Raw genomic sequence first — 23,950 nt, 5'->3', positions numbered from 1 at the left:
AATAATACCACACATCTACAGCCATCTGATCTTTGACAAACCTGAGAGAAACAAGAAATGGGGAAAGGACTCCCTATTTAATAAATGGTGCTGGGAAAATTGGCTAGCCATAAGTAGGAAGCTGAAACTGGATCCTTTCCTTACTCCTTATACGAAAATTAATTCAAGATGGATTAGAGACTTAAATGTTAGACCTAATACCATAAAAACCCTAGAAGAAAACCTAGGTGGTACCATTCAGGACATAGGCATGGGCAAGGACTTCATGTCTAAAACACCAAAAGCAATGGCAGCAAAAGCCAAAATTGACAAATGGGATATGATTAAACTAAAGAGCTTCTGCACAGCAAAAGAAACTACCATCAGAGTCAACAGGCAACCTACAGAATGGGAGAACATTTTTGCAATCTACTCATCTGACAAAGGGCTAATATCCAGAATCTACAAAGAACTCAAACAAATTTACAAGAAAAAAACAAACAACCCCATCAAAAAGTGGGCAAAGGATATGAACAGACATTTCTCAAAAGAAGACATTAGTACAGCCAACAGACACATGAAAAAATGCTCATCATCACTGGCCATCAGAGAAATGCAAATCAAAACCACAATGAGATACCATCTCACACCAGTTAGAATGGCAATCATTAAAAAGTCAGGAAACAACAGGTGCTGGATGTGGAGAAACAGGAACACTTTTACACTGTTGGTGGGATTGTAAACTAGTTCAACCATTATGGAAAACAGTATGGCGATTCCTCAAGGATCTAGATCTAGATGTACCATATGACCCAGCCATCCCACTACTGGGTATATACCCAAAGGATTATAAATCATGCTGCTATAAAGATACATGCACACGTATGTTTATTGCGGCACTATTCACAATAGCAAAGACTTGGAATCAACCCAAATGTCCATCTGTGACAGACTGGATTAAGAAAATGTGGCACATATACACCATGGAATATTATGCAGCCATAAAAAAGGATGAGTTCATGTCCTTTGTAGGGACATGGATGCAGCTGGAAACCATCCTTCTCAGCAAACTATCACAAGAACAGAAAACCAAACACTGCATGTTCTCACTCATAGGTGGGAACTGAACAATGACATCACTTGGACTCGGCAAGGGGAACATCACACATCGGGGCCTATCGTGGCGGGGGAGGGGGGAGGGATTGCATTGGGAGTTATACCTGATATAAATGACAAATTGATGGGTGCTGACGAGTTGATGGGTGCAGTACACCAACATGACACAAGTATACATTTGTAACAAACCTGTATGTTATGCACATGTACCCTAGAACTTAAAGTATAATAATAAAAAAAAAAAAAAAAACAAGGAGTTAAGTGCTGGCTACTATTAGCTTCTTTTGACAAGATATTACCAAAAAACTGATGAGCTCAACACAGAATGAGCTGGTTTGTAAGCAGAATTTAAAGAGAATAGAAAGAATCTAGAAACTCTAGAAATGGGTTCTTTCTCTGTGTAGACTCAAGCTGTAAGATTCAGCCTTGAAGAATACTATGAAAAAGCAAGATTTCACGAGACTTCTTGGTTGAAGAGTGAGGAGTGACCCAGTTCCTTAGCAAAGATCATATTAAGAGTATAATCCAGAGTGAGAGTCCATCTCAAAAAAAAAAACAAAAAAGAGTGTCATCTTCACATTTAAGGTATTGTTTCCCCACATATCTAGAGAACTGCAAATAAATGCAGAGAAAAAAATTAGAGGGACAAGGAATCAAAGAATAAAGCAGATTTAAAACCTTTGTCGAGCAAAGGCCTTTTTTTTTTTTTTACCTTTTATTCCAGGTTCAGGGATACGGGTATTGTTCACGGGGATTTGGTGTTCAGACTATTTCACACCCAGGTAATAAGCATAGTACCCAACAGGTAGCTTTTCTATCTTCACCCTCCTCCCAACCTGTTGGGAGGCCTCAGTGTCTGTTGCTCTCATCTCTCTGTCCACATGTACTCAATGTTTAGCTTCCACTGATAAGTGAGAACATAAGTATTTTGTTTTCTGTTCCTGCATTAGTTTGCTTCGGATAACGGCCTCTAGCTCCAACCATGTTGGTGCAAAGGATGTGATCTCATTCGTTTTTACGGCTGCATGGTATTCCATGGTGTACATGTATCACACTTTCTTTATCCAGTCTATCACTGATGGGCATTTAGGTTGATTCCTATCTTTGCTATTGTGAACAGTGTTGCAGTGAACATATGCATGCATATGTCTTTATGGTAGACAATTTACATTCCTTTTGGTACATATCCAATGATGCGATTGCTGGTCGAACAGTAATTCTGCTTTAAGTTCTTTGAGAAGTCGCCAAACTGCTTTCCACAATGGCTGAACTAATTTACATTCCCACCAGCAGTGTATAAATGTTCCCTTTTCTCTGCAACCAGCATGGTTTTTTTGTTTGTTTGTTTTTTACTTTTTAATAAGAGCTATTCTGACTGGTGTGAGATGGCATCTCATTGTGGTTTTAATTTGCATTTCTCTAATGATTAGTGATGTTGAACATTTTTTTCGAATGCTTGTTGACTGCACGTCTTCTTTTGAAAAATGTCTGTTCATGTCCTTGCCCACATTTTTTTTTTTTTTTTTTGAGATGGAGTCTTGCTCTGTCACCAGGCTGGAGTGCAGTGGCACAATCTCGGCTCACTGCAACCTCTGCCTCCTGGGTTCAAGCGACTCTCCTGCCTCAGCCTCCTGAGTGGCTGGGACTACAAGTGCGTGCCACATGCCCAGCTAATTTTTGTATTTTTAGTAGAGACCGGGTTTCACTATGTTGGCCAGGATGGTCTCGATCTCTTGACCTCATGATCTGCCTGCCTCGGCCTCCCAAAGTGCTGAGATTACAGGCGTGAGCCACCGTGCCCAGCCTACTTTTTAATGAGGTTGCTTTTTGCTTATAAATTTGCTTAAGTTCCTTATAGATTCTGGGTAGCAAAGAACTCTAAATTTCATTGCTGGCACATGGAATTCACTGGGACCAAAGAGATTGCTAGGTTACTAAACCTTCTGAAAGAATATAATGTCAAGGAAACCATAACCCTGCTCAAAAGAAAAAAAAAAAAAAAAAAGAAACTCAAAAGCCAGTGACTGGGAACCTTAAAGCTACCCGTAGGCAGGAAGTAGATTGAGAAGGGAGTGTATGCCCCAACATGGGTATACCCCTCAACCTAAAATCCACTTCGGTTGTAGCCAATGGTGATAAAATACAAGACAAATCCTCCAAGGAACGGAATGAGGGGCTATATAGAATAATAGATTTAAGGTACCCCTTTCTTAATAGAATAATAACCTAATCAAGGGAAATCCCTATTCCCAAGGTAGGAGGCCTTTACAAGTTCTTTCCAGTGGTTCTCAAAGTTGCAACATTGATTACTGTATTTTCCTCATACTTTTCCTTGCTGAAAGGGCATATCTACTGCAGTTCCACCATTATATATTGGTATAGGGGTGAGGAAGTATATAATCCTGTTTTTTAATTCATCCATTGGTAGACAATGAGGAGTTGTACTCAAACCTGACGGAGAGGACTGCGCTTCACCTGGAAATCCTGGTCTTTCAGATGCATACAGTCCTGAATGGGGCTTGGGGATGCCTGCTTGGGGAAGGGGATAAGTGAGTCTGTGTATGAAGAAGAGTGAAATTGATATTTTGTTATTAGAAAGGTACATCCTGGCAGAGAATGACTAGATACCGACCAAACTCATTTTTGTTTCTTGGCACAGAAACAAACCACATTTCACAGCCTCCTTGGACCTAGTTAGCTAGATCTGCTGGCTCCTACCAATGGAATGTGAGCTGAAGTGATATGAAACTTCTGTGTTAAGGCAGTTAAAAGAAAGGATGCAAAACCATTCTCTTTCTTTCCTTACTGACTGGTTGGATGATGTCATAACAAATCTTAAAACTATGTGCTGATGACAGAAGCAGCCTGGGTTCCTAAATGATTATGTGGAGCAGAGCCCCAATTCAACCCCACTGACCCACAAGGGACAGTGATGTGAGCAAGAAAATACATTTTTGATGATAATCTACTAAGATTTCAAGGATTATGTTACAGCAGCTAGGGTCATTTACTCCAGAGTTTACTAAAATTTTTTAGGTATGTGTACTAGAGATCATATTACTGACATTTCTATTACATATGATTACTGTTATACCTTTAATGTAAGTATATCTGTTTTAAGCTTTTAAACACAAATGTAAAAATCTATTTTAGAATTTCTATTATTGAAACAGTTTTACCTATAACAACAAAGATACAAGACGTGTAAGAAAATCTCTTTAGTTATCACTAACATACCCCCAAAGAGCAATGATGAGTGGGCACAATCTCTCCTTTAAAAATACTAAATAGCATTATAGATCAATGGAAGACTACTAGACTTAGCACTGAAGTGAATGAATTTTAGTGTAAGGTTCACTGCATCATTTTTTTGTCAACTAGTACAAATGTAGAAACAAGGCCAGGAAATCACCACATGTGGATTTACATCATGAGGATATAGTATAGGAAGGGGGCTCAAAACATGTCTGTTGAAGACACAAATGAACATATGACAACATGAATGGATGACAGGCTACTTCACAGAAGTATTTTATGGAGATCAAAGACCTGACAATATAAGTGGTTAGGCACATGAATGGCCTGTGTTCCTGGTCCAGAGCTCTATGACCTTGGGCAATGGCTTTATTTATTTTAACCTCTTAGGCTTCAGTCTTCTTGTCTATGAAATAGGGATAATAATGGACTATAACCCATGGAGTTGCTGTAAGGTTAAATGAAATAATACATGTAAATTATTTGCCCAAAGTAAATGTGACAAATGTTAGCTGTTATCACCTGCCAGTAAATTGAGTTCATCTCAGTTTCATTTCTTGAATTACGGGCATAAAGACGCCTTCTCTACTTGTTATGAGGATCGCGTGGGAGACTGGAAATGACATTTCAGTGCTACACAAAAGCAACGCTGTCTATGACAAGGTTACTGTGACGTGTTACTCCGTGTTGAAGAATGACAATGGGTCACACATACTTCCACTAAACTGTATTGGACCTGAAGCATTTTAATGAGGATCATTTCTCTTGTGGCTACAAAACTCACCCTGTGAGATGACAGCCAGTCTGTGACTAAGTCAAAACTAACTGGTTTATAAAGAAGCAAATCTATGACTCATAAACAGAATAAAATTCACTTTCTCCCTCATCGTGAATGAACTGTTCCAGCATTATTTAAAGCTGAGGAGACTGTATTTTTCAGTGAAAACCTTTAGGACTATTTAGTGGCAGCAACTTTTTTATAGCATCTATTTATTTTTTCATTTAGCCCTAGAATTTTGATGACTTGAGTAAGGACGAATATAAAAAGAAGAGAGTAATGACTCACAGGTAGACTCAAGCTAATATTAGTCATTAATCATTCACTAGGAATGATTACATAGAACAAATGACTATAAAAGTTTCCAATGACAAAACAACAAATAAAAAAATTCATACCTCATAGGTTGTAAATCAAAACCACTGACCCCAAAGGAATCTATTCTGATAGGTTTCATCAGCTCCTCTACTGTGGGCAGATCTAAGAGGCGGAAAAAAAAGCAGAAACAAAAAATGTTACATAGGTTGCTTAATTTACATGTGTAATAGCACCAAAATTATATTTTCTCTGACACAGTTAACAAAACAGTACATGCCATACACCTGGTTTTCCATCTTAAGTTTCCTTATACCAGGAAAACTTCCTTTCTTATGAAATATCAAATAAATATCTCAAATATCAATATTAAATATATTTATCAAAAAATATCTATACACAAACACACTCTCAGTACATATTTGGTTGATCCCGAAATGCTGTTCTCTAACAAAATACAACTTTAGTATATGTACATGCAAAATAGTAAAAATGTCCCTTTAAGTGACTTCTTAATTTGATCAAGACATATTGGAAGAGAAACTGGGCCAGGCGCAGTGGCTCATGCCTGTAATCCCAGCACTTTGGGAGGCCAAGATGGGTGGATCACCTGAGGTCAGGAGTTCGAGACCAGCCTGACCAACATGGTGAAACCCCATCTCTACTAAAAATACAAAAATTAGCTGGGTGTAGCAGCAGGTATCTGTAATCCCAGTTACGCAGGAGGCTGAGGCAAGAGAACTGCTTGAACCAGGGTGGCGGAGGCTGCAGTGAGCCAAGACAGTGCCACTGCACTCCAGCCTGGGCGATGGAGCAAGACCCTGTCTCAAAAAAAAAAAAAAAAAAAAGAAAAGAAAAGAAACTGAATTTTTGTTTTGTGTTTGGCTCTAATTTTATAGTTAAGCCAATGATTCCTGTATTTCATTTGAAAAAAATCTTCTTTTTTTTTTTGAGGCAGAGTCTCACTCTGTTGCCAGGGCTGGAGGAGCACTGGCACGATCTTGGCTCACTACAACCTTCACCTCCCAGGTTCAAGCTATTCTCCTGCCTCAGCCTCCCGAGTAGCTGGGACTACAGGCGTGCGCCACCATGCCCAGCTAATTTTTGTATTTTTAGTAGAGATGGGGTTTTACCATGTTGCCCAGGATGGTGTCAATCTCTTGACCTCATAATCCACCCACCTCGGCCTCCCAAAGTGTTGGGATTACAGGTGTCAGCCACCTCGCCCGGCTGAAAAAAATTCTTTAATTAAGCTCAGAGACTGAGAAACAATCACTACAGCAAATTGTATTTTAATTATATTACACTAAAAACTCTTTAGAAAGGATATCAAATAATTGAAAAATTCATCTATCAGTTTTTACCGGATTCCATAGTGGAGATGTTTTTTGAATTCTCTTCATTTTCTTGAGGATGACCTTTCACTGAGCTCTTGATATCTTCCATTGTGTTACTCTCAATTTTTTGTTTGTCTTCATCTCCCAATGAATGGGCTATATGACAATAAGCTTGATGTAGGGCTTCAACATCACTACTGCTTTGTCCATAAGAAACACCTGTTGAAATAAGCATAATCACCAGAAATAATTACACCACAAATACATGAGAACTATAAAACACTAATATCATTTCTTAACCTGTTAGGAATATAAAAGTAGAGTTAAGTACTAACCTAGGTAATTTGCAGCTATGGTCTACCAGCATGGATTCACAGCAGGCTCAACAACTCTTTGAGTAAGTTGAGGCATGTCCTGATGTGGTAAGTATAAAATCTGCCTTCACTAGTCATTGCTCTTTCTACTACTATTCTTAATCAACTCCCTCTGCATTGGATAAAAGTATTCTTAAGTTTCCCAAACTAAAAAATTCCTTTGAAGGATTCTACCTCTCCTTTACCATTACCATTCTCTCTGCTTCTCTGTACCACCAAGCATCTTGTCATCTACACTTTTTCAACCACAACAAATTCAGTTGGAGGACTGAATTCCTCCAACTTTGCAATCCAATGTATTCCAACATCCTGCTAAAGCTGTTATGATCAAAAGCAATTTCCTAATGACCAACTCCATTTGTCTTTAGTTCTTTTCAACTATGTGAGACATCTGACATTATCTTTCTCACTTTATCTTAGCCAAAAGGCAGAGAAGTCATACATTGTTTTTTTTCCTGGTAACTGTTTCTTCTGCATGCCTTCTTCTTTTTGTTACTACCATCATTTTGATGGCGGTTTTCCATCTCTTATGGTCTATAGTTCATTTCAGGGCTCCATCTTCAGTCCTCTTCTTTTGAACACCTCACTTACTAATTTTTTGGCCTGGCTAATTTCATGAAGACTTTTAGCTTCAACTATTACCCATATGCTTATGACTCCAAAATCTATGTCTTGCGTCCTTATAACTCTTTTCTGAATATCAACTTAACAGACATCTAGAATGTCCTATATCACATCTACATATTCCTCAACTGAATTCATTATATTCCCTACTAAAACTTGTTCCACTACCAGTATTTCCTAATCACATCACTATTTACTCAGTCACAATAGAAACCTTGATGTCATCATTCACTCTTCCTTCCCTATTAGCCTTCTGATATGGTTTGGCTGTGTTCCCACCCAAATCTCATCTTGAATTGTAACTCCCACAATTCCCATGTGTCATGGGAGGGACCTGGTAGGAGGTGATTGAATTATGGGGGTGGGTCTTTTCTGTGCTGTTCTCATGATAGTGAATGAGTCTCACGAGATCTGATGGTTTTAAAAACAGGAGCTTCCCTGCACAAGCTCTCTTTGCCTGCCGCCATCCACGTAAGAGTGACTTGCTCCTCCTTGCCTTCTGCCATGATTGCGAGGCTTCCCCAGCCATGTGGAACTGTAAATACCATAAACCCTTTTTCCTGTATAAATTACCCAGTCTTGGGTATGTCTTTATCAACAGCATGAAAATGGACTAATATACCTTCTCTTTCCACCAACTGACAAATTCTAGAAAAAAGAATTCAAATAATTTAATGTTAATAATGATTGCACATTTTTGAGTACTTTCTTACTCATTTTGTAATTTTTATTACTGACAAGTGGAATTTTCAAAATTAGAGGAAAATAATGAATCACAGAAGACAGGAAAAAAAGAAGAAAAATAGGTGACTAATCTCTTCTCTTCATCCCATGGTTAATTAACCAGTTATTAAAAATAAAATAGTATATATAGTCTCATCTTCCTATATATACAATGTAAGTTGTGTATATACACAACTTCTAAACAGAAGAGATAGACAAGTGCTACATATAAGATTGTGTAAGAATGCCTTACAATGAGATGTCTTTCTAGCTAGTGCTTCAGGTCCCCATGGCTACATGAAGTACACCCAAATAACAAGTTTGCTTAAATAAACTAAAAACAGAAGGGGATACTGCCAACAGTTGAGGGGCAGAGATTTTCAAGAGGACATGAGGAAAAAGGTCTTGCTTGTAGCATGAACGAAAGAGATCCTTAATTTTCAAGAAAAAAGGAAAAGCACACGGTGTCTTTTTTTCCTCTATAAAAATATCAGGTTGAGTAAGTATCTGCTGAGCATACATAAAAGAAATGACTTCAATGGTAAAGACCATAATAGTAGCAAACGCTCATACCTAATTTAGTAGGCATGAGGTGTCAGAAAGAATAGGTTCTAGGCTTTTAAGCAACAACAGAGCAAACATGCAGAAAAACAAATGACCTAAAAGTTAGAAATGAAAAAAAAAAAAAAAAAAAAAAGTAGAACAGGCTGCTCAAAAAATGGCAGGAAAGTGGTACTTTCCTAACTTGAGTTATTAACCTAAATCATATTAAAAATAATTTCATGGTTATGTAAGTTAACTTTTCTCCAAGCATATCATGAAAAGGCGTTCCTTATCTGCCTTTTACACTGAAAACAGAAGACTCTGTAGTTATTTTATGTATTATTATTACAAGTCAAAAGCTCTCATATTTTTCACCTTTAGAAAATTGAGGCTGGGCATGGTGGCTCACACCTATAATCCCAGCACTTTGGGAGGCTGAAGCAGGTGGATTACTTGAGATCAAAAGTTCAAGACCAGCCTGGCCAACATGGTGAAACGTCATCTCTACTAAAAAAATACAAAAATTAGCCAGGCGTGGTGGGGTGCACCTGTAATCCCAGCTACTCGGGAGGCTGAGACAGGAGAATCGCTTGAACCCAGGAGGCGGAGACTGCAGTGAGCAGAGACCATTCCACTGCACTCCAGCCTGGGTAACAGAGCAAGATTCTGTTTCAAAATCAATCAATCAATAAATAAATAATGAAAAAATAAAAGAGAAAGTTGAGAAGTGCCAGATACTATTTTGCAGAGGAAAGGGTCTAGTTTCATGGAGTAACACTGTCATCCTGTGACGACTCCAGTAATGGAGGCATAGCATAAAATGGTACTTGCTTATGAGAGAAATGAAAGTAAATGAAAGGTTAGATCTAGTCTGGTGTTAGGAAACCTTAAGTTTTATATTTACTAACCTCTTTGATACAGCAAAGCACAAAGAATTTCATAAATAATATTTTTAACAAAAGAGAATCTTTGACAATGTTTAAAGTTAGGCAGTGTTTGAAAATTAACCAATGGTTGTTAAAGTTAGCTGTTTAACACATGAAGTGACACGGTATAACAAAAAAAAAAAAAACCACTGAACTTTTCAGTTCTTAAACCTAGTTCACATACTCATTTGAAGACTTTCAAGTATATATTTTATTTTATTTATTTATTTATTTTTTGAGATGGAGTCTCACTCCATCACCCAGGCTGGAGTGCAATGGCATGAACTTGGCTCACTGCAACCTCCGCCTCCCAGGTTTAAGCAATTCTTCTGCCTCAGCCTTCCGAGTAGCGGGGATTACAGGCACATGCCACCACACCTGGCTAATTTTTTGTATTTTTTAGTAGAGACCAGGTTTCATCAGGTTGATCAGGCTAGTCTCGATCTTCTGACCTCAGGTGATCCACCTGCCTCGGACTCCTAAAGTGCTGGAATTACAGGCAGGAAACAATGCACCTAGCTGAAGACTTTAACGTATATATTTTAAATACCAGAAATTCAATACCCCGCAGCCAACAAGTGTTTATGCTGTATAACTCTAGGTTCTCTACTGCAGCATGTATTAGTAACAGAGGGTTGACATACATAATGATGACAGTAACAACAACAAAGTTGTAACTGTTTAGTGACTCCTAAAAATGTACTATGGACTATATTTTATCTCAGTTGACCATCATGAGGGTTCATTTTAAAGAAGAGAAAACATGCTTAGAGGTAGGTACTCATTATCCAATGTCACATAGCTGGTAAGTGGCAAGGTTGAAAATATGAATCCAAATCTACATGATAGTAAGTTCATGCTCTACTACATTCAAGTAATGGACTAATCAAATTATCTTGGAGTCATGAATATTTAAGAATTAAGACCAAACACCTATAGCTTTATATAACTGTTTAGATCTTAATAAAATTTTTACTTTTAGAAATACATATTTTATTTCTAAGTTTTTCTTAAAACCTACAGTACTGGTTTTCATACTGTGTATGCAACTGATTTTGTTATCAGTTTTTCAGAGAAAATCACAGGTTTCACAGATGTATTATTGAAATTCCATTTTAAATCATGCTTTAAAACTTAAACATTATAATAGAAGCTAATCTGCACACTCAAATGTACCATTTATGTAACTGTAGTAATCTGAAGACATTATGTAATTACAATATTTTTAATAATTTTTGCTTTCTTTTTTACTTGTTTTAATACACATCTCAGAATAAAGTTTCTCTGGTCATCCTGAGCACATGAATTTCCTATAAAATACTGTTAATCAGAAAAGCTGTAGCTGTACAATGGCCTTTTAAAAAAATTCATGTCTGCCTACTGAAAACTCTGCAAGGGAACAGACTATCAAAGCATGTATGTGACATAGTTCCTTAAATCAACAGCAGTAAAACTGGGGGACATGCACTCAGCACATGCTTACATCATGGTAGAATACTCAGTTGGGCAACAAGTGAGTAATGTGTCTTGATGGGGAAATTATGTCTTATAGTTGTAATTTTTTGATCTTTATATTTTAAAATGAAAGTGGATGTAACAAGTCAAAATAGTGGTGACTCTTGGAAAGACAGTGACTAGAAATAAGAGATGTGATGGACATTGTGGTTAAAGTCCTCTTTTTATCTGGTTGCCGATTACATGGGTGTGCTCAGTATTTCAAAACTCATTGAGTTGCACTATTGTGATACCACAAACTTTTCTATAGGTATATTATATATCAATTAAAAAGTAAAAGGCAAAAAAAAAAAAAATGAAATGCAAGCTGATGATGGTTAGTGATTTCTGAGTTGGTTAGTGATTTCCATTACTCTTTTTTATCAAGTGTCTGAATTGGTTTAGTTAACCAGTATCCATAGACTGTAAAGCTAGCTGATTAAAAAGTTCCCACTTGCAGCTATTTATGTGATAAAACAAGAGTATTTTTTTTTTTTTTTTTTTTTGAGACGGAGTCTCGCTCTGTCGCCCAGGCTGGAGTGCAGTGGCTGGATCTCAGCTCACTGCAAGCTCCGCCTCCCGGGTTTACGCCATTCTCCTGCCTCAGCCTCCCGAGTAGCTGGGACTACAGGCGCCCGCCACCTCGCCCGGCTAGTTTTTTGTATTTTTAGTAGAGACGGGGTTTCACCGTGTTAGCCAGGATGGTCTCGATCTCCTGACCCTCGTGATCCGCCCGTCTCGGCCTCCCTAAGTGCTGGGATTAAAGGCTTGAGCCACCGCGCCCGGCCTAACAAGAGTATTTTTATACTATTCAATCAACAAAAACAAAAAACACAAACACACTGAAAGGCTGATGGTGATACGAGACCGTAACAATCTCAATAGTTTCTATTTTCAAAAATTCCAAAAGACCATTACTGTCCTCACCTATTTTATGAACAAATGTAACAAATATAAGTTTAAATATTTATCCTGATAAAATATCATTTTTACTTATGAGACAGTTCTACATAAGATTTCAATTGAAGATGTGCATTTCACTGCTTTAAAAAATTTTGAAAAGGCATTATCTTGAAGACCTTTATAAGCTTTAGGAAAGTCTAGTTGGTCTCAGGTATTTCAGAATTTGGGGCTGGGGTGTAGCTTTTTCCTAGAGAAAGAACTATGGAAAAGCACAATAAGACCAAAGTCCCATTTCTCCTACACATGCCAGATTTAACTGAATACTCTGGAGAGGCACAGAAAATTAGTTAACATTCACCTACAGTGCTACACTTTTATCAACATCATTTATTCATTTATTAATAAATATTTATTTAAAACCTCACTTTACTTGGCCTACTTGCATTGTGCAAGTTTCAATTAATTATATATGGTAGAAAAATGTCAGATTTAAAGTTTTCATTATCAATATGGTTATTACATACACATTTCCTTAGAAATGTAGTCAATTATTCATAAAGCATTCCATATTTAGAGAACAGTCAGGTTTCCAAACATTTTTACCTGTTCCTGTCATTTCATTCTCAGTCATTTCTGGTAGGCCCCTTGGCTTAGGTGTTATTTGATCTTGTTCATCAAGACTGACCTCTGCAACAGAGTCTAATGAATCAAGCAGCACAACTGGAAGAATATTAAAGAAAAATGTAAGGAATGTAGATAAACTCAGTGGTTCTGCTGATCTAATAAAATTATTTTAAACATATGCAATGCAGGCCGGGTGCGGTGGCTCATGCCTATAATCCCAGCACTTTGGGAGGCCAAGGCTGGCGGATCACGAGGTCAGGAGATTGAGACCATCCTGGCTAACACGGTGAAACCCCGTCTACTAAAAATACAAAAAACTAGCCGGGTGAGGTGGCGGGCGCCTGTAGTCCCAGCTACTCGGGAGGCTGAGGCAGGAGAATGGTGTGAACCTGGGAGGCAGAGCTTGCAGTGAGCTGAGATCGCGCCACTGCACTCCAGCCTGGGTGACAGAGGGAGACGCCGTCTCGTACACACAAAAAAACATATGCAATGCATATAAAAACAAAGATAAATGCTTATATACAAAGAACATATAATCTTACATATATATGTAACAAGCATGTTTTATCTGTGTGTGTGTATGCATATAACAAATATGATTTTCTTCCGATGCAGAAGACAGACTAACATCAACATACATATCTATGCTTATGTACAGCCTAGTGTACATGTACACATGGAAGGCAAAGGGCATTAAGAAAAATAAAAAAAAATCTTAAATATAACAGAATGGATTCAAGATAGACATAAGAAACACATTATTGAGAAAAGCTAGGAACTTTAATTCCTTAGAAATATTTAAAAACAAACACAGATAGTGACTCATTCAGAATTACTTAGATGAAATTCTGAACAGATTAATTTTTTGCCAACTAAAAGATGAATATAAATAATATTTACCATTAGCTAGCATGCCAGTTTTTTCTTCTTCCTAAATTAAAAAAGGAAAATGATGACATGTTTTGAAACCAAAATTAGGTAAAATGACCACAATGCAAATAACAGCAAAATCTGAAATCCAGGGCTTTTTATTCTACATTGAAAAGATCAGGAAATGTGTTTTCTAGGCTTCTTTCACCAATCACTCTCATTTATCAATAATTCTTCAAGACTAGCTCTGACGGAACGTCTAAAATTCTCTTCTGAACCTTGGCAATTACCAAAATTAATTTAGACCTTATAAATTCTTGCTTAAAGTATTTAAGTTCCATTTGCTCATCTACTTTGCTCAAGAATTCTCTAGTTTTTTTGAATGTCAAGACAATAGAGCTATTTCACGCAAGAGTACTGCAATTATAACATTACCAGTCTATTTTCATTTATTGTTCAAAATTAATGGCCAAATACTTTGTACTCATTATTTCATCTATATTTCAAAAGACACAACTTTCAGAAAGACAGGCCACAAAACAGTAAGACAGATGAAGTTCTTCAATATTAGAGGTTCCCTTAGAATAAGTTTTCCTATTAATATCACCTCTACCTCCTACTTGGGTAGGCAGTTTGTGGGATCTTCCAATAACAGAGCTTTAATCCTTCCTATTTTGATTCTTACCCAGACAGTGCTCTGAAGCTTCCACAGTTAGGCTGATACATTTTTATACATATGGTATACCTTCTAAATATACCATGCTATTATGCCTTCTACCCACCTATTCATCTTTTCTTTTTTCTTTTCTTTCTCTTTTTCTTTTTTCTTTTTTTTTTTTTTTTTGAGACAGGGTCGTGCTCTGTCAGTCTGGAGTGCAGTGGCTCGATCTTGGCTCAATGCAACCTCTGCTTCCACAGTTCAAGCAATACTCCTGCCTCAGCCTCCCGAGTAGCTGGGACCTCAGGTGCATGCCAACCATGCCCGGCTAATTTTTTATATTTTTAGTAGAGAAGGGGTTTCATTATGTTGGCCAGGCTGGTGACCTATTCATTTTTCAATAAAATATTGTAGTTGCCATATTCCAAGTATAAATCTCATTAAATTTCTAAGGATATTCATCAGTCACATTAATTTCTATATTATTTCTAAGGACACCTCATTTTTCCCTCAAAACTGAGTGATACGTAGACACCCAGGGACCAAATACTAAGTAAATTTAAAAATAAGAGGATTTATATATACCTGAAAAGTGTTTATCTTGAGTCTACAATTTCATTCATGTTAAAACATCTAGTCCTAACACACAGAACCAAAGAGACTGTGCTCAGACACAGACCAAATAAATAGTAATAACAAATAACAAAACAACAATATTAATTGTTCTAGCTAGTATTAGATAGCTTCAAAGATAAGTTCTACAAGGTAGGCAATATGAAGAAGCAACCCTCAACAATTCTTGGTAAGAACTGGGAAATGAGAGAATCAGAGTATGAAGCACCACTGAATATGAATGGAATCATGTAGTTCCTTATCTTAGCCAAGTAAGTTTCAGACGTTAATGTTGTAACTAGCATAAATATTAGGGAGGGACATTTACTATACTTCATAAAGGCAAGTCATACCAAAGAAAAAGTATAAGTTAATATACTTGTTTAAAAAATTAGTTTTGAAATTTTAATTAAGCTTTCAATTTCTAAAGCTTAACTTAAGCTTAACTTATTTGCCAAAAGAAGTCTTTGGTTGTTTGTGTGATTGAGATAGGGTCTCACTTATCAACCAGGCTGAAGTGCAGTGACATGATCACAGGTCACTGCAGCCTTGACCTCCCTGGCTCAAGTGATCCTCCTACCTCAGTCTCCTAAGTAGCTGGGACTATTGGCACTTGCCACCACACTTCGCTAATTTTTTAAGGATTTATTTTTTGGAGAGATGAGATCTCACTATGCTGTCCAGGTTGTCCTTGAGCTCCTGGGCTCAAACAGTCCTCCTGCCTCAGCCTCCCAAAGTGTTGAAATTACAGGCGTGAACCACTGTGCCTGGCCAAAAACCTCTCATAAAATCATCAATTGTCATAATTTTTTTCATTAAGATTTACATTAATTTGATATCTTGAATTAAGCAAATGTTTAACTGTTAAGAGACCTGTAAGTTTACAACAATGAGCAAGATTATGAACAACTCCATTTTTTGAGCTCTTCATATAGCAATAGGCAGCCAGGTTGATGAAAAAAGTTGCAAAACTGTCAAATATATAATTGATATATACCTGTTTGGGTACACTTATTTTTTCTGATTTGGAATTCTCTTTGGAAGGCGTCTCTTCATCTTTAGTAGTCAACGGTGCACCAACATACTCATCTTCAAAATCATCACTGTAATTTTCTGAAGAAAATAATTATTAAAAGTACAAAGACCACATTGTCAAAAAAGTCAAATTCCAGGAAAAGGCTGTTGATTTCCAAAGGAAGAAGTCTGTATAAGAATAGTTTATTGAAATATTAACATAGAGATGCCTTTGGAAAATCTATAGAACTCTCCATCCCAATTAAACAGAATATACATTCTTCTCAGCATCACATCACACTTATTCCAAAACTGACCACATAGTTGGAAATAAAGCACTCCTCAGCAAATGTAAAAGAACAGAAATCATAACAAACTGTCTCTCAGACCACAGTACAATCAAATTAGAACTCAGGATTAAGAAACTCACTCAAAACCACACAACTACACGGAAACTGAACAACCTGCTCCTGAATGACTACTGGGTACATAACGAAATGAAGGCAGAAATAAAGATGTTCTTTGAAACCAATGAGAACAAAGACACAACATACCAGAATCTTTGGAACACATTTAAAGCAGTGTGTAGAGGGAAATTTATACCACTAAATGCCCACAAGAGAAAGTAGGAAAGATCCAAAATCAACACCCTAACATCACAATTAAAAGACCTAGAGAAGCAACAGCAAACACGTTCAAAAGCTAGCAGAAGGCAAGAAGTAACTAAGATCAGAGCAGAACTGAAGGAGATAAGAGACACAAAAAACCCTTCAAAAAAAATCAATTAATCCAGGAGCTGGTTTTTTGAAAAGATCAACAAAATTGATAGATCACTAGCAAGACTAATAAAGAAGAGAGAAGAATCATAGATGCAATAAAAAAATGATAAAGGGGATATCACCACCGATCCCACAGAAATACAAACTAGCATCAGAGAAGACTATAAACACCTCTATGCAAATAAACTAGAAAACCTAGAAGAAATGGATAAACTCCTTGACACATACACCCTCCCAAAATTAAACCAGGAAGAAGGTGAATCCCTGAATAGACCAATAACAGGCTCTGAAATTGAGGCAATAATTAGTAGCCTACCAATCAAGAAAAGTCCAGGACCAGACGGATTCACAGCCAAATTCTACCAGAGGTAAAAAGAGGAGCTGGTACCATTCCTTCTGAAACTATTCCAATCAATAGAAAAACAGGGAATCCTCCCTAACTCATTTTATGAGCATCTTCCTGATACCAAAGCCTGGCAGAGACACAACAACAAAAAAAGAGAAGTTTAGACCAATATCCCTGATGAACATCGATGCAAAAATCCTCAATACTGGCAAACTGAACCCAGCAGCACATCAAAAAGCTTCTCCACCACGAACAAGTTGGCTTCATCCCTGGGATGCAAGGCTGGTTCAGCATACCCAAATCAATAAACCTAATCCATCATATAAACAGAACCAAAGACAAAATCACATGATTATCTCAATAGATGCAGAAAAGGCCTTTGACAAAATTCAACAGCCCTTCATGCTAAAAACGCTCAATAAACTATGCATTGATGGGATGTATCTCAAAATAATAAGAGCTACTTATGACAAACCCACAGCCAATATCATACTGAATGGGCAAAAACTGGAAGCATTCCCTTTGAAAACTGGCACAAGACAGGGATGCCCTCTCTCACCACTCCTATTCAACATAGTGTTGGAAGTTCTGGCTAGGGCAATCAGGCAAGAGAAAGAAATAAAGAGTATTCAGTTAGGAAAAGAAGAAGTCAAACTGTCCCTGTTGGCAGATGACATGATTGTATATTTAGAAAACTCCATCATCTCAGACCAAAATATCCTTAAGCTGATAAGCAACTTCAGCAAAGTCTCAGGATACAAAATTAATGTGTAAAAATCACAAGCATTCTTATACACCAGTAACAGACAAACAGAGAGCCAAATCAGGAATGAACTTCCATTCATAATTGCTTCAAAGAGAATAAAATACCTAGGAATCCAACTTACAAGGGACGTAAAGGACCTCTTCAAGGAGAACTACAAACCACTGCTCAGTGAAATAAAAGAGGACACAAACAAATGGAAGAACAGACCATGCTCATGGATAGGAAGAATCAATATCGTGAAAATGGCCATACTGCCCAAGGTTATTTTTGGATTCAATGCCATCCCCATCAAGCTACCAATGACTTTCTTCACAGAATTGGAAAAGACCACTTTAAAGTTCATATGGAACCAAAAAAGAGCCGCATTGCCAAGACAATCCTAAGTCAAAAGAACAAAGCTGGAGGCATCATGCTACCTGACTTCAAACTATACTACAAGGCTACAGTAACCAAAACAGCATGGTACTGGTACCAAAACAGAGATATAGACCAATGGAACAGAACTGAGCCCTCAGAAATAATACCACACATCTACAGCCATCTGATCTTTGATAAACCTGAGAAAAACAAGAAATGGGGAAAGGACTCTCTATTTAATAAATGGTGCTGGGAAAATTGACTAGCCATAAGTAGAAAGCTGAAAGTGGATCCTTTCCTTACTCCTTACACGAAAATTAATTCAAGATGGATTAGACACTTAAATGTTAGACGTAATACCATAAAAGCCCTACAAGAAAACCTAGGTAATACCATTCAGGACATAGGCATGGGCAAGGACTTCATGTCTAAAACACCAAAAGCAACAGCAACAAAAGCCAAAATTGACAAATGGGATCTATTTAAACTAAAGAGCTTCTGCACAGCAAAAGAAACTACCATCAGAGTGAACAGGCAACCTACAGCATGGGAGAAAATTTTTGCAATCTACCCATCTGACAAAGGGCTAATATCCAGAATCTACAAAGAATTTAAACAAATTTATAAGAAAAAAGCAAACAACCCCACCAAAAAGTGGGGACCTTTCCCCACTTTTTGAACAGACATTTCTCAAAAGACGATATTTATGCAGCCAACAGACACATGAAAAAATGCTCATCATCAATGGTCATCAGAGAAATGCAAATCAAAACCACAATGAGATACCATCTCACACTAGTTAGAATGGCAATCATTAAAAAGTCAGGAAACAACAGATGCTGGCAAGGATGTGGAGAAACAGGAACGCTTTTACACTGTTGGTAGGAGTATAAACTAGTTCAACCATTGTGGAAGACAGTGTGGCAATTCCTCAAGGATCTAGAACTAGAAATAGCATTTGACCCAGCCATCCCATTACTGGGTATATACCCAAAGGATTACAAATCATGCTGCTATCAAGACACATGCACACGTATGTTTATTGCGGCACTATTCATAATAGCAAAGACTTGGAATCAACCCAAATGTCCATCAATGATAGACTGGATTAAGAAAATGTGGCACACATACACCATGGAACACTATGCAGCCATAAAAAGGGATGAGTTTATGTCCTTTGTAGGGACATGGATGAAGCTGGAAACCATTCTGAGCAAACTATCGCAAGGACAGAAAACCAAACACTGCATGTTCTCACTCACAGTAGGGAAGTGAACAACGAGAAAGAACACTTGGACACAGGGTGGGGAACATCACACAGTGGGGCCTGTCATATGGTGGGGGATGGGGGAGGGATGGCATTAAGAGAAATACCTACTGTAAATGACGAGTTAATGTGTGCAGCACACCAACATAGCACATGTACACATATGTAACAAACCTGCACATTGCACACATGTACCCTAGAACTTAAAGTACAATTAAAAAAAAAAAAGAACTTTTTCTTTTGCAAAGATTAAATGAGTGTTCAATTTATAAGACTATCTTTGGTTTATGTCATATGGTACTTTCAAATAGTTCTTAGAGTTTTATATTTTTAGTCTTTTATATAATTAACCAAATAAAAACTTCTAGAGCTGCCCAAAGGACCTTGTATTACCTTTAAAATAAGACTTTAATATTTATTTTTAAAAGACAAACATGACCAATTGCTTACTTATAAAACGAAGGACTTTTGTGAAATCTTGCCACTTTTTAAAAGGTTGGATTTTGTTTCTTAGGTTGACTCATTTTTTTTTGTATCTACAGGTATCTCTACTGTAAGTCTTAACTAGTACTTACGAAAGATCTCTGACCCTTCCCTTAGGTAACTACTGGCCTTATGTGACCTTTGCTGTTTTCCCAATCCTGAGTGTTTCTTATCTAAAGCCTCCAAATTATATCTCAATGACTTTGTGGAGAAGGAAAAGGTGTCTCCATGTTAACTCAGGCATTCAGTCTACTTATGGGCAAGGTTGGACAGGAATTATTTGACCAGGATCTCTTCTTCAATTTTTAACTTGTTCACAGTATTAATTCAGATCTGTGGCTATGAAAGGGAACACTTTTTCAGAGTGGAACTGATCATTTTAGAAACAAACATGATCTAATTTGTATTTCAAAAAACTACATCACATTGAGAAACAGGATGGCCTGATGGGAAAAAGACTACATAAGGTACTAGAGTCTACTTCTGGAATGCCTGTTTTTTACTCTTTTCTTAGAATGAAGATGAAGACGACAACTTGTAATTAATACTGGAAGTTAAGAAATGAATTTGAGAGGGTTTGGGAGTGAAACAGGGACGCTTCCAGTGAGATCTGGCTACAGAAGGATCTACATTTTAGTTCATAAGAAATATGAGCTTGGAACAGCATGTATATTGTAACTTAGGTAGATAAACTAGGTTAGTTGGTTAACTATGTCAGTATCTGTATTCTGAGGCTGAGAAGTTCACCTTTGTTTCTCTTCCACATGAGAAAGAATACTGCTTGGGATTTTTAAATATCAGTAGACATATAGTTAAAATCATAAGATAGTTAAAAGTAATTACTTTGTATTAGGCACACTTCTTTTTTTTTTTTTTTTTTTTGGCAAGCTACAAACACTTTATTAGCAGAAAGAATTAAGTGCAGCATAGGAGAAAGAGGGGCTCCTCCTTCCCCTCAAGGGCATCAACTGCCCCTTCCCAAGGGGCGGGCCAGCAGGGAACAAGAGGACCCCAGGCTTGCAAGCACACTGGAATCAGACAAAAGTGATCCGTGTCCGGGAAGCAATGACCTGCCAGACGTTGAGCTCCTCGTATTCATCCAGAGCCGCCTGGAACTGGGCGGGTGTAAAGCCACGAGATACGCAGCGCTGCTCTGCCTCAGAGAACCGGACGCTTTGGCCCCCTGAGACCAGTTCACGGACAGTGGCAAATATCACATCTGCTGGTCTCTCAGTCCTAGCTGTCTGCCCCTTGTCTCCCAGAAGAGAGTCCTTTGACATCTCCATTAGCCTGATGGCTTCATTCACATCTTCCTTCTCCACTATGTCCACCATTCGCAGAAGCGCCAGAGCAGTGGAAAGGCGCAGGATAGCCAGCAGAGTCCGAGCAGAAGTATAGGTGGCATACTTACTAGCCCAAGCCTCTCGCCTCATCTCCACATACGCTGCCGTGATGTAGTCAGCCAGAGACTCTGGCACCGTGGGCTGCTTCCGCCTCATGAGCTTCATGTCCAGAGGTTCAAACTGGGAGGGGGGCTGCCGGCTGTGCTGGTGCACATAGGTGATGTGCTGGGCCAACCGTAGGTCATTGTCTCGGTCAGGCCGGTCCTGAATCAGCCAGAGGAGGTCAAACCAGGAGAGCAGCGCGGCAGGCAGCTGTATGTTCTGCTCCAGGCTGCGGCGGGGGTTGTAGCGTCCATAGGCAGAGTTGGCGGCAGCCAGGATGGAGCAGCGGGCACTGAGTGTAGTGAGGATGCCGGCCTTGGCAATGGAGATGGTCTGCTGCTCCGTGACCTCGTGGATGGCTGTGCGGTTGGCCTCAGCCATTTTGTCGAACTCATCAATGCAGCACACGCCCTGGTCAGCCAGCACAAGAGCCCCACCCTCTAAAGTCAGTTCTCCACTCACGGAGTCTCTCAGCACAGCTGCTGTAAGCCCCACTCCCGAGGAGCCCCGGCCTATTGTGTACTGGCTGCGGGGGGCCAGCCGATCAATGTACGACAGGAGTTGAGACTTGGCCACACCAGGATCCCCCATGAGACAGATGTTGATGTTGCCCCAGATTTTCATGCCTCGAGGAGACTGGTCCACACCCCCCACTAGCAGGAGCAGCAGTGCCTTCTTCACATCTTCGTGCCCATATATTTCTGGGGCGATTGAAGCTGCCAGCTTTTCGTAAAAATCCTCCTCTGCAATCTGCCTTAGCTCCTCCCTGCTGAGCTCTCCAGCCCCAGATTCATCATCCTCACTCTTGTTCATCTTCACAATCCGATGGGCTTCCAGGTAGGTTTCTGAGAGTAAACCCTGTACCACCTGTCGGAACCCAGTGCGCAGGATTGGCAAAAAGATACCAGTGACACTGACGTGGTCTCCAGGCTGGGCAATCCTTGTGTTCTCTCCTTCTACCAGCACTGTGATACTATGAGGGATATTTCCCACGGGCACTTGATCACTATGTTCTTGCATCTTCATCTCCTGGAATTTGATGGATTTGGAGCCCCGTGTCTGCAGATACAGCCGCCCTCCTGAGCGGTTGGCTTGGCACTCCTGGCTTGGGCACATGATCAGAGGCATGAAAGCTGGAGACTGGATCGGCTGGTAGGTCTCTGCCCCACACTGGTCACAAGTGTAAGTGGCCACTACCATCTTGGGTTTGACTTCAGAGACACGAGTGACGATTCCACGCACAGTCACCAATTTCCCCACAGAGTCAGCCCGCACTTCCCGGATCACACGAGGCTTGTTGCTGCTTGGGCCTTGAAAATACAGCTCAAATCTGTGCATGAGTTCAGCAGGGTACTGGTTCTGGGGGCTTCGGGCTGTTCCAGGGTCCCGACTCCGCTGCTCCATCATCAGCCGATGCTCAATGTAAACGTCCAGAACATCTTTATTTACCACTTCCCTCTCCTTGTACTGAGGCAGCAGCTCTTGTACGGAATCAGCAAAGAGCTTTGCGTAGCGCCTGGCATTCTCACAAATTGAGTCCACCAACTCCGGGTCATCCTCGGCTACGTCGTCCAGGTCCACATACTGAGCCACTTGTTCCCGATGAGCCAGCCAAACCAACTGGTTCCCATACTTGAACTGCTTCTTCCCAAGTTCATCATCCTGGTAGAACTCTTGTTAAGAACTTCTTCACCTTTTCTTTCTCTAGCGCGTAGTCCTTCTGTGCCATCGCTGCCGAGGCCTGTGCGGCAGCTCTTGGCGGGCTCAGAGGTCTTGCTCCTGGGGAAGCTGAGACTGTATTAGGCACACTTCTAAGTGCTAAGACCAATATAAGATGATCCAGACTTTAGTAGTCTGGGTGGGAACCACAGAATTTTAAGTAACCCCCGAGATTAGACTTGCTTAAGAAAAGATGATGAACGAGGAAAGAGGAGATATGGGAGAATATGACATTGAACTTGGACAACTACTTAGGATTCGGGAACCAATGGGAGGCGCTGTGGTGTGTGTATGTGTGACTGCCTAAAGAAAGCGTTAGAAACAGTTCAGGCAGTATGGCATAGTGCTTAAGAGCATCACCTGGAGCCAGAAGGCCTAGATTCAATTCCTGGTTCCACTACTTTCAGCTGCAGAACCACTGGCAGGCCACAAACTCCCTTTGCTTTACTTTTTCCATCTGTAAATTGGGTATAATAGTACTTTTCTCAAAAGATTGCTGAGATGATTAGCTATAATGTTTATAGTAATTATTGCTGTTAACATTATTATAGTTACTTTTTTTTTTTGAGATGGAGTTTTGCTCTTGTTGCCCAGGCTGGAGTGCGATGGCATGATCTCTGCTCACTGCAACCTCTGCCTCCCG

General features: G+C 39.1%; 1 protein-coding gene and 1 pseudogene across 7 annotated transcripts in view; both read right to left on the bottom strand.

Annotated features, from left to right (window-relative positions):
• Nucleotides 1-23,950, bottom strand: part of CEP162 (centrosomal protein 162) — a 115,270-nt gene that overhangs the window by 72,970 nt on the left and 18,350 nt on the right. For 4 of the 6 annotated variants that reach the window (XM_023205211.3, XM_023205212.3, XM_023205213.3 and 1 more), the window contains 5 exons: nt 16,129-16,244; nt 13,892-13,922; nt 12,971-13,087; nt 6,808-6,999; nt 5,527-5,608 (listed from right to left, as the gene is read on the bottom strand). In XM_023205211.3, the coding sequence (XP_023060979.2) occupies nt 5,527-5,608; nt 6,808-6,999; nt 12,971-13,087; nt 13,892-13,922; nt 16,129-16,244 (538 nt within the window). Of the gene's footprint in view, nt 1-5,526; nt 5,609-6,807; nt 7,000-12,970; nt 13,088-13,891; nt 13,923-16,128; nt 16,245-23,950 lie in introns of those variants that run through there. The other 2 variants (XM_023205215.2, XM_023205216.2) reach the window with 2 other exon arrangements.
• LOC111538043 lies at nt 21,013-23,888 on the bottom strand (annotated as a pseudogene). Its single transcript, XR_002730193.2, has one exon. The product of XR_002730193.2 is annotated as a DNA replication licensing factor MCM7 pseudogene (transcript).

Source organism: Piliocolobus tephrosceles, chromosome 5 (assembly GCF_002776525.5).
Source record: "Piliocolobus tephrosceles isolate RC106 chromosome 5, ASM277652v3, whole genome shotgun sequence".
Lineage (NCBI taxonomy): Eukaryota > Metazoa > Chordata > Mammalia > Primates > Cercopithecidae > Piliocolobus > Piliocolobus tephrosceles.
This window is presented reverse-complemented; position numbering and strand designations above follow the sequence as displayed.